Source organism: Rhopalosiphum padi, chromosome 1, assembly GCF_020882245.1.
Source record: "Rhopalosiphum padi isolate XX-2018 chromosome 1, ASM2088224v1, whole genome shotgun sequence".
NCBI lineage: Eukaryota > Metazoa > Arthropoda > Insecta > Hemiptera > Aphididae > Rhopalosiphum > Rhopalosiphum padi.
This window is the reverse complement of record NC_083597.1, coordinates 87,175,240-87,187,516: the sequence shown is the minus strand read 5'-3', so window position 1 is coordinate 87,187,516 and position 12,277 is coordinate 87,175,240. Positions and strand designations below refer to the sequence as shown.

The window sequence follows — 12,277 nt, the reverse complement described above, 5'->3', positions numbered from 1 at the left end:
TATTGTACATTATAAACACAATGTAATAATGTATATACATATTTATTGTAGCTATAAATGAATATGTTATAGCGGTTTCGTATTTTTCGTTTGTAAAATATTAAAGTCGATTGTAAGTACATATTTTTCATTCGGAATAATCTTTTTACCAAGGTTTCCAAAACACTCGTTTATAATGTTCATATTATATAATGCCTACTTATTTATCGAGATTCATAGATAGTACATAGTAACGCAATCGAAAAGTGAACTTTTATAATCGGTAAAAAAAAAATAACAATAATTACATTTCGGGGTATTGCAACGAAATCATTAATCGCGCGACCGTGAATCGTTTAATTTCTGAGTACATGTAATATACGTTTATAATAAAATAATAATAATAATATTAATGTGTATATTGCAGAACATGTGACGACGAAGAGTCGGGATTTCGAAGGGTCTTTAATACTCTACATAGGCATTATTATTACTTACTAAAATAAATTACGGAAAAAAAAAATCGACCCTCCTATATACATATTATAATATTATAATATAACATTTTACATTGGGCATATACGACATATAAACGAGTAAAATAAATATGAGTAGCGCATAGCGTGTCTGAAATTATATTACCTACCTACTGCTTTTCTTAATGAAACGCGCGCGGTAGGTACCTATGTATTATGTATGTATACCTATACATTATATCGTTATTATTACTCTGTATCCGATACGATCGGTAAACGCGACGACGATGTTCACTTATTGCAGTACATTATACGTTTATAATACGTATCGAATTATAATCGTCTTTTTCGGTCTATAGCACCACGCGCGCATTTCACCGTACACTAATGTGTACAGGTACCTACCCGACAACGACGATAATAATTATTATTTTATTACCATATTCCATACACATCACGGCGCAATATTGGCGGTCGTTCCCTTCACGTGTATATTTATGTAATGTAAAAGCGGCGGTACCTACCGTCGTCGTCGCGGTCGTTACCGATACACGTCGGTGTCGTTGTACCTACAAAGTATATATTATTTTAAACAGGCAAGTACGGTGTATTTTATACATATATATATATATATATATATATAAATATAATATATATTATGCTAAACGAGGCGACGGCGATGTGTACACGTCGCGTTTTGTTTTAATGTCGACTCCCGGGCGGGTGAGACGAGACGCATATAATATAAAATATATAACGTTTCCGTTTATTATTATAATATGTACGAGCAAACCCGAAAAGTTTTTACACATTCGTGTTCCGTCACAGTTTACTCGTCATTGTCGACGTCGTCGTCGTCGTTGTCGCCGCCGCATGTATACACACAATACACAATGACAAAAGCAATTCGGCGTCGCGCCCGTACCGTGATGGGGGGAAGTATAGGGACGACAGCAAAAAAAAAACTAATTCCGGTTCGCGTGCGATCGAAACGATATTATATAGGTACCCGTAACGTCGTGAGTATGTATATATATAGCTCGTCGTAGGTATACGGTCCAAAATAATAATTATATGCATAAACGGCGGAGGAGGGGGGACATGAAAAAATAAACGCACACGGTGTTTTTCTCCTAGTTCTTTTGCCAGCCGCCGCTGCCGTCACGTGATTATAATATTAATATCATATTATTCGTGTTACGTGGTTCTACTGCGAAGTCCGAGGAATGATTAGAATAATATAACATCACGGGCGTTCAATTGAATGGGGGGCGCAGAGCGTCTATATAATAGATAATTTTCAACTCCCGAGTTGTGCTCAAAATAAGCTGACGATTGTATTTGAAGGTTGTTAAAGCTATAAGAAAGCCAAAAAGAACGACGACGCGTCCAACAACACAAATCAGTACACGCGAACTCGATCCATATATTACATGCATGCATATACATATTCGTGTACACGCAGTAAACTCGAGAAAACGCGACTTGATGTCCTTTTAACATAATCAGAGAACGGCCGTGATATATGATATTATGTATATGACATGTATATGTGTATGACGGTGCAGACCGTTCGCTACTTTGTATTATACGATAAAAGTTAACTTATTCCCAGCCAGTGGTGTAATTGTGGAGAGTGGCAAAGTAATCGTTTTGCCCCACTCTCTTTCGGGCCCCCGTAGATGTGCCAACAGTCATATGGATATCTTTAAATATTTTAAAATGAAGAAAAATCACAACACGATATTTTTAAGATAAAAATGTTTTTTTCTCATCAAATTATTATGCATAATAAGAACATAATATTTTATTTCACGTTTCTCCTGCAGTTGTATAATATTATGTTGACGTATTGCCAACGTTAACGCATTATCTGGGTTATAAAAACAACCTAATATAATAACATAATTTCACGAATCGTTATGATCACAGCCTATATATAATATAGGATATAACGTTATGTTTTTCAAATGAGTTATATAGCACTTTTTTTTTATCATAAGCTTTTATGTAGGCACTTAATTTATTATTTGACGATAATATGATGGGTACACCTACGATTTGTTTCTAAGCCGTAACACGACTCGTTTAAGACTCGTATATATTAAAGCAAACAATAATTAGGTTATGGTTTCGATTTGGGCGAATAAATCGTTTTACTCGTCCCCCTTCCTATAGATTTTTACTCGGTCACGTCTCTATAGTCATCTCATATACCTTACTCGGCCGTCAACGCAGTTATAACTGTCGCCGTTTTGGTATAGATACGCGTTGACGACGAAGACCATTGTGCTGCTGCAGGTGCGTCAACCGGAGACAAAACAAACGCGTCAATTATATCACCGGCCGCCGCCGTGCCGTTCGGTTTTAAATTTTTGCACTAGCCGCGGCCCCCGTGGAATCCGGGCGGCGACCGATTGTCTTGTCTCGTGGATCGCGGTCGACCGCCAGGCGCGCGCGCTCCGGACACCTGAGTAATTATTATTATTATTATTGCGCTGACCGCGTGGAAGGACTTTTATATATACACATATTATAATATACGTTTTATAATATAATCATATGCAAATCGGTCGGCGGCGGCGCGCGTTTCCCACTTGCAGGAAGCAATAATTTATCAGACGGATTTTCACACGCGCGCGAGCGAAACCGTTTTCTCGCGCCTTTTACAACCGTTGCCGCCGCCGCCGCAGCATCCCGTATTTCGCGCGTCTGTGACATTCCTGCCGTCGGTCTTTGTCGTGGTGAGGCGTAGCAGTCGTGACGCGCTATAGGTGTTGCGTTTCTTTGCAAGGCGAGAAAGATTTCGTACAAGCTGCACACACACACACACATAAATATTGGTGCGTACTACACCAGTATATAATATAATAAATATATTTACTCAAAAACTTAAGAAGATTGCCGCGTAAGTATTTTACATGTAGTTGCGTGGCGTATTTCTTTACGTGGGGTTATTAGAAAGAAGTACTGTTTGAGTGTGGTTGTGGATGGGGAGGGTGGACGTCGGCGAGGTCTCGATATTTTCCCGTCCCACTCATCCTATAGCAGTGCTTTTTCTCACATCCGACGACATTTATTATAAGTGTCGTAATATATAGTGAGATATTATGTGTCACGACTCGCGAGCAATACGATATAATATTATTGTCAGATCCGTCATCTGTGAAATGTTCATAAATATTATAATACATAAAAATATACACATAGGCGTGTCCAAACTTTTTTCGCCGGTCATGCACGAGCGATGAGCCTAATACATGAATTTTAAATTAGGCGGAGATACGGAGTTTGATCCCCAAATTTAAAAAAATAATAACTAATAAAAAAATAAAATGAATAAAAAAAATTGTAAATATTTAAAAGGACTGACCGTTTCAATTATGTATTTTTAATTTTACGTTATTTTACGGGGGAAAGATTGTCGAGCGAATTTCAATATTGTAAGTTCGCGTGTTCACAGAATGCTTTATATTCGCAGAAAAACCAATTTAGAAAAAAATAATTTTTATTAATGGATATATTATATTATTACCTATATTTAAATTGTAATATATCGTTATTTTACGCGATTTCGTAAAAAAATTAAATTTCATACGCTCATAATAAAATGTTTTCTATATTGACACTGGAATTTTTTTTTACATTTACTTGAAGGAAAACTTATGGATAACCTTGTATTGGATTTTTGAACCTTAAGTATAAATCACAACAATTTTATGAATTTTCAACTTCAAAATTCTTTACAAATTTTCGCGATTTTTATATATTTCGTAAACATTTGAACTTTAAGTGCTTATAAACAAAAATTGTGACTAACGATTTTTGATTTTTTTTTTTACTACGATAAGTACAACTTATAATAAACTTTGTATTAAATTTTAAAGAGTTTTTGGTTAGCCAAATTATTTTTATCGGCATTTTAAGAAAAAAAATTTAGAAAAGTCGAAAATTTCAATTGTCTATAAGTAGCTTAACAAAGGTCAAAATATTTTGAAAATTTAATCGTAAATATATAACCATAATATAAACATTTGGTGAAAATGTCAAGTATTTACAATGATTCGTTTTTGAGTTACAGCAAAATAAAAAAATCGATTTTGTCGAAAAGTGGTTGTACGTAAAAATTCCCATCTGGAAATTTTTTACTTTTGACCCCCCCAAAGTACCAACTAGATGAATTTTCTTATTCAAAGAGGGGCTGAAGTCAAAAATCGATTATTACTTCTCCAAAACGTGATGACAGACACACAAAAAAAAAAACACACAGCATTGTAAAATCAATACATTCATATCACTCCGTTCAGAATCTAATATAACTAACAAAAAAATTAACGTATTTCAATATTTTATCATGACACAGTGGTTTTTGTTTGTCGTGCGTCAAAATATTAATAATTATAGGTATGCTAAAAAAAATTTTCCAACACAATTCAAGTATTTGTTATAAATAATTATTACGAATGTAAAATAAAATTCTATAAACATTTTTACCTAGGTTTAGGTTAGATTTATGATCATTTGAAGTTAAATTATTTATAATAATAAAATATATTCACCTGCATGTATAATAACTTTTTCTCCACAAACAATTTTTGTTTTTTGTTGTTATTCAAAAACGAATAACTGTAGATACTTGAAATGTTGACCTAATGTTTATATTATTATGCGTTATATGATTCTCAAAATATTTTGATTTGTTTTGAGCTATTTCAAGGCATGATCATTTATTGATATTTTTAGTTCTTTTTCTATAAATATTGATAAAATTATCTGCTTGGTAAAAATTCTTGAATATAGAATCATTTTTTAATTACTTTTATTTTAAAGTAAAAAATAATTTTCAATTTGTATAGATAAGGTGAGTATACAAACACAAGCATTTATCATATATTATATTATTTGTATTTATAAATTTAAACGATTTTAATAATGAATACTACAATATCCATTATTATAAGAATTCTTATAAAATCTAAAAATCGTTTTTTTTATAACAATTGAAAACAAGATATCAAAATATCAAAATCACTATAATAATACACAAAAGCAATCAAAATCATTTATTCAAATATCATTGGGGTAACATAAATGTTATTATAAGTCATTTGTTCAATTTTACGAATAACTTATTTTAATAATTTAAGTAAAAAAAAATGGTCTGGGGCATGGTAATATATAATATACATAATATTATACACTATAGCTGTATTAATTAAATTATAACACAATCACATAACATTATAATGATAATAATATGTACATTTGCTCGACATCGTCAAATTTATTAATTGGAAAAATTTTCTCATTTGCTTGAATAAGTTTAATGTTACATTAAAAAATAAAATAAAAAAGACAACATTTAAAAGTTTAAAACGTGTACAAATGTACAATGTGAACCGAAATATTCGAAATCCTCGTTTAACTGTTATAATATACTAATAATAGAGGTAATATAATATAATATAATATATCAATAAATAATAATAATAATAATAATGTTTGAAAAAATAAACGGGCCCGCAAAATCCTAATGTCGGCCGATTAGAATTGATGAACGTAGGTAATAGTCGCTGGCTTGTAATAAACGACTCTGTGGTCGTCGTCTGGGTGATTTTGTCACGGTGTCCGACGATATTATGAATAAGTTGATTTCTGATACTATTTATTTATTTATCTAATAAGCATATATAATATATAGCATCAAATTTTCACAAAACAAAATAGCCACGAACGACATAAATAAATAATAATAACAGTGCTAAAATCGACGTCACCGAAGATTTAGAATTTAGATACATTCATAATGGACGTTATGCATAACATCATGGACACCGTCATCACGGACGAAAAAGACGACATGATCAAAAACGTAATCCGCGACGTAGTGTTTGAGCTGATGTTGTCGGTTGACCAATTCTCACCGCCGCAGACCGTCGACACCTCCGGAACCGGAACGGCTGCGGTCGAGGAAGACAAGCCGCCATGGCACCCCAGACTGGAGTGGGACAGCGTCAGGTTGATCAAGGGCGCTGAGGTCAGAAACAGCCATGGCCTGCTCGTCGGTTGGCTCGAGCCGGGTGTAACGCTCGCGCAACGCGCTTCCCGATGTCGTAGATGTGAAGATTCCGCAGCGTGGCGAAACATCAAGCGCGTTGTGTTGTGTTGCATCCGGCCGGCATAGATTCCTTCGGCCGGTGACATCGGAAGGACGACGGTGACGAATGACGGGGGGAGGGGGGGGGGTTACGAGAAAGTGTACGGAGGTGTCCGGTGGTAAGTTACAAGTCACCTGCGCACGTTTCTCTCGATTATTTGCGGAGCGAACGGTTCGCGCGGTCACTTGTTTGCCCGCAGGACCGTGGCCTTCAAATCACGATATTTGCACCGAAACGCCATATCGACCCCCCCCCCCCCCCCGTCATCGTTTATTGTGTCGTCCTGTTCGATGTTTTTTTTTGTTATTGTTTTTTTTCCTACATTTTTTGGCTATTTTAGCAATTTTTTTTCGTTCATTTATGTTTTTTGTACAATTATTTGTTTGGCCTGCATTATAAAATTAATTTTCGACTTTTTTTTTGTTTTTGTTTTCCTTAATCAAATTTTTTTTTTGGCTTCAGCTTATAAATTATTTTCGAATTATTTTTTTGCTTTTTAGTTTTTAAAAGCCATAAGCAAATTTTTTTTTAAACACATTTTGTGTTTATTTTTTCATTCTAAATTTTATGCCACATTGAGCCACCTGATTTTTGTTCACTTATTTAATTAGGGACTCTGAAATTTAAAATGTATTTTTCTGTCTCAGTTCCCCCAAATTCAAAACTCAAATTGCGCCTATGTGCCTACTACAATATTAGCTATTACTTATTATGTATTTACAACTTTTGCTCTATATTCCAAAGCATGCAGTAAAGCAAAATGTACAAACTACAAATGTACAATACACAATAATGTATGTGTGATGGTTATTTCACAAAGAACTCATCGCCGTCCCAAAAATAATACGATTAATCACGATATGTGTGCAACGTTTCCATATCATTTTATTTAAAAAATAAAGTTGTTTTATGACAGTCACAGGTCAAATTATGAATTTTAAGTTTATGAAAAATCTTTTTATTCATATTTTTGATATTATACAATCCGAGATATTAGATTACTTATAAAGTTATAGCTAATTAAAAATTCTAGCTACAGAATCAGTTACATGGTTATTTTTAAAGTTTCAAGTCACTTAATAATGACACTATACTACTTATTGAAAGGTACTATTTTAATTGTTTGCAAACGGGGTTAAAGAGAAAATGTATTATGTAAGCTATAACTAAAATTTAAAAGTATATTAACTTTGTAATTTGTTAAAATATTGGTTACAGAACATTATAATAAACATAATAATTAGTGGAATGATATGCATAGTTAAATCATAATATCATATTACATTAATGAGATGAATTAAAACCAAATTACTATAGAACTATAATTTATCATAACCTACCTTTGTGCAGGAATAGGAACCGGAGAGATTCTGCGCATATTTAGGACGCTCTCTGACGATGGCAGATCTGCGACTGACATTATGTGTAGACCTCCATTTGAAGACTCCCGACCGACCCGGGTATGAGAGATATAGTTTTGTATGAGGTAAGAAGGGGTTGTTCTGAATCTCCTACAAGTTTGCCGAGGAGATCCTTACAGTCAAAAAGAAAGAAAAAGGGTCAGGTAGATGGCCAATGAAATCGTAACCTTGTTGTGGTTATTAAAAACATATTATATAATATAATAAAGTATTATTTTAATACATTTATTTATATTATGTTTTAATAAAAACATATTTTAATTTTTTCATATTTAAACATTTATATATAGTATATTTGATTATTAAAATATAATTGTATTTTAATAACTGATAAACTTCTATAATAACTATTAACTACTATATAAAATACAGTTTATGAGATACCGGAAACATTAACTCACGACAGTGGTATACGTAAATAGCCTATCCATAACGCCGTGTGATCATAATTTAATTATAAACTAATAAAATATAATATATTATTGTAATTATAGAGTCCGGAATTGTATGTATAATTAATGTATTTGTATATTTCTATTTATTAGTTTTAAAAAAAGCTAGATAAGACACAAATTCAATTTTGATTTTACTGAGTTAGAGGGTGCAATTTGGTTTTGCATATTTGGTGCAATATTTGCAATAATTTTAATTAACATACATATTTTGGTGTTTTTCAAAAATATAATTTATAATAATTTATATATTAAAAAAAACTAACTTTAGTTATTACCTAACCAAAAATATATACGAAAAAAAACTTATTTTTCAATCGAACATTATTGAAAATAAATTTTAAAATGTTAAAAAAAAATATGGGTTTTGGCATTATGGATGGAAAAGAGATTTCGACGAATACAATATATACCAAAAGAACTACTAAGCATTGATTTAAGTATGACCCAGTACCTACTAATAATTGAAAAATGTATTCAAGTCTTTACTAGTCTTCAGGTAATTAATAAAAAATCTACTATTTACTATATAATATTTAATTAATTGATTTTTTCATAATTTTTTTTGACGAGTAAACTCATCGATGAAAAAATGTACCATACAGTACACAATTAAGTAATTAAAACTATTTATTAATTATTTTAAATTATTTATATAAACTCTTTTAAACTAGATTTGTTTCAAAAAATTATTTAAAAAAAAATATTTTTTTATATAATTAATATATAATAATATCATTTTTTTCCCCCGTATATTTTAGTACATACTTCAATGATAATATTGGCATAAATGTGTGCATATTTCATACGTTTTTTTAATGCATATTATAACTGCAGCAGTAGCTTATAAGAATTATTTAAATTAAATAATTTATATTGATACCATTTACACAATACAACAACTATAAAATTTGCACTGAACTCAAATCATATAGAATGTATCATATTTCAATCAATTATTGATGTACCTATTCTAAGGTTAAATACATACTATAACTAATATATTATATTTCAGATAAAAAGTATAAATCGACATTTTTTTAAATTAAGTTTGAAAAAATGTATGACTTATAAAATGATAATGTACTTACAAATTAAATTATTGCAATACACGTGAAATCGTAGTACTAATAATGTTACATAATAATTTATTTTATTGATAGATATCTATACTATCTACACTGCACTGTTTCATGTTTGGTATCTATTGTTCAAAAATCTTGAAAATGTAATACAAAGACCCCCATATAAGTTGTCCTTATAGCCAATAAAAAATACCAAAATATTGGTTTAAGTGAACTTCAATATTTGTAGATTAGAACAATATTACTCATAAGTTTGTTTCATATTATAAACACTATTCTTTTCATTAAGAATAGTTTAAAATAGGATATTTAATCAAAAAATAACGGTTTTAGTTATTTTATTATTATTTATAAAGACTTGACATTTGTTGCCATTTCGTATATTATTATTTATAATTATTGTTCATTAAATAAATTGTGCGATCTAACGCGTATGTGTAATAATTTAAAAATTGTTATTAAAAATATATGTTGTATCAACAGTATCAATCAAATTTAACACATCAATTATTACGATGTCCTACTCTATGGCGATAGACAATATCTAGATACTCGTAAAAGCCGTACAGCAATGAGTTTTCAGTGGTTTATTTTTGTTTTTATTAAATTTTATCAGCTGGGCTATTCGCTAGGATTTATTAATGTAAAAATAAAAGTAAATTTAAAAATATTAATGATTTAAACTGTTAAATACTTAATTGTTAATACTTATATTAATACTAATATACTATTATGTTGTAAGATGGTGCAATATCAATTTTCTAGATTCACTCACAAGATTTGGATCTTGGATATAGGAAAACACTATACAAGAAAAATAAGTTTTTCTGTTTCGTTTTATTACACTATATATGAATCTTTTTTTCTCAGAGTTCTTTTATTGGACGATACATTTTACGTATTTTTTTATATCGATAAATATTTTTAATTATAATGATGATTGTATTTTAGCCTTTATTTTTCATAAATATTCGTATAATCTAAATTTTTTCAAATAGGTACATTAGTATTATACAGTGACGTGGAAAAAGTCCCCTCCTCTCATTGAACCACTTGCATATAATTATAATTTTTAATAAAATATCAATATATTTTTTAATTTTAAATCAAATTGCTCATTATTGTTTAATAGTTATCAATCTATTTTTATTTTAAAAACTCAAAAAATATATTTATGAAATATAAATCTAAAAACAATAGACACCATTAACAAATATTTTATTTGTGTATAAGATTGATCATTTAAAATTTAATTGATATATTTTATGCCTCATGATAGTTATTTTCCTTATACATTAGTACATTACATACTAGCTTCCTGGAAAACTCCTTTATATTAATAAAGTTGTTTTAAGGCAAGCGGACAATACATTTATTATTATGATTTTCTTGTCAGAGAGCCATTTTATAATAACTGGATGAGGATCAAAATAACTAAATTAGAAAGTTTATATGTATTTAATTTAATATAAAGTGCATTTTTTATAGTTTCTTGTTAATAACGATGACCTTCCGCTAGTTTACTGCAAAAATGCAAAATATTATAATAGTACTATGATATTAATTTTAATTTTTTTTTTATTTATCTATTAATTTATCTCATTAAAAAAAATCTTATTTATTGGTACACATTTCTCAAATCTTTAGTGCACAGTGCACACTTTTAATTTCGGACTTATACACTTTATGTCAGGGTTTACTAAAAAAATAGGGACTCCGGGCTGTCGTGGGTACTGCAGTATTTGGTTTTAGTCACAATGTCCTATTGGTTATTATTAATTTTTATACATGTAATATTTAATAATAATGTCTAAAATATTATTGAATATTTCTCAACAGTTATTGTAAAATCAAGTTTTAGGTTTTTCTTGCGTAATTACTCAACATACTTTATTTTATTATTTATTAATAAAAAAATAAAATTTACATCAGCTATACGTATATTTATATTCTATACAATATAGAAGTTACTTTAGATGCATACTAAAATTCTTATAAATTCAAGGAACGATCTTGAAGGATAATATTACTACACTAGTTATTTTATCTTTTTTATCTTTCTTATTTTTTTCGTTGTATGGACGTTGGTACTCGAGAGAACTCTTAGTAGTCGTTAAAATATTTATTCAATTGAATTCGATTTTATTCTGAAAAGGGGTATGCAACGCCATCTGTGATAGGGAGCGATAAACTTTTTTCCCGCTTTAATTCGTGTTATCAGTTGATAACGTGGAAATGAAAATAATGTGACTATTCCTATTGTTCTTTTTCATAAATTTCAAATTTCAAAGCTCAATAACTTATTAATTATTATGGTTTATGTATAGACATAGCGCCAAAACTGAAGTTTAGGTATCGGTTTTAATGTTCGTTTTTAATTTGACGTAACTCCCGTTTTCCTAGCTTTTTTTTGAACAGTTTAAATTCGTTTTCTATAAAAATTTGACCAATACATATCTTGTATTGTAAATTCGCAATTTAAACTACATCTTCTATCAGCATAATTGTAATCGACTTTTACTGCCTTTGCGTTTAGTTGGACATCTTAGACAATTACGATGTCGGACGCTAAATCTGATGTTCAACCATTGTTCACATATACAATTGGCGGTGTCAAAATTGAAATGCCGGTCAGACCATATCCTTCTCAAGTTTCCATGATGGATAAGGTACATTTTTTGATAACGTTAGTGGAAAACATAAACT

At 30.2% G+C, this 12,277-nt stretch overlaps 1 protein-coding gene across 1 annotated transcript in view; it reads left to right on the top strand.

Annotated features, from left to right (window-relative positions):
- The first annotated feature begins 11,830 nt into the window (after positions 1 to 11,830).
- LOC132916908 (Fanconi anemia group J protein homolog) overlaps positions 11,831 to 12,277 on the top strand; it is a 42,125-nt gene continuing 41,678 nt past the window's right edge. Inside the window, exon 1 of the mRNA XM_060977349.1 lies at positions 11,831 to 12,240. Within this exon, the coding sequence (XP_060833332.1) occupies positions 12,130 to 12,240 (111 nt within the window). The 5' untranslated portion in view covers positions 11,831 to 12,129. The remainder of the gene's footprint in view (positions 12,241 to 12,277) is intronic.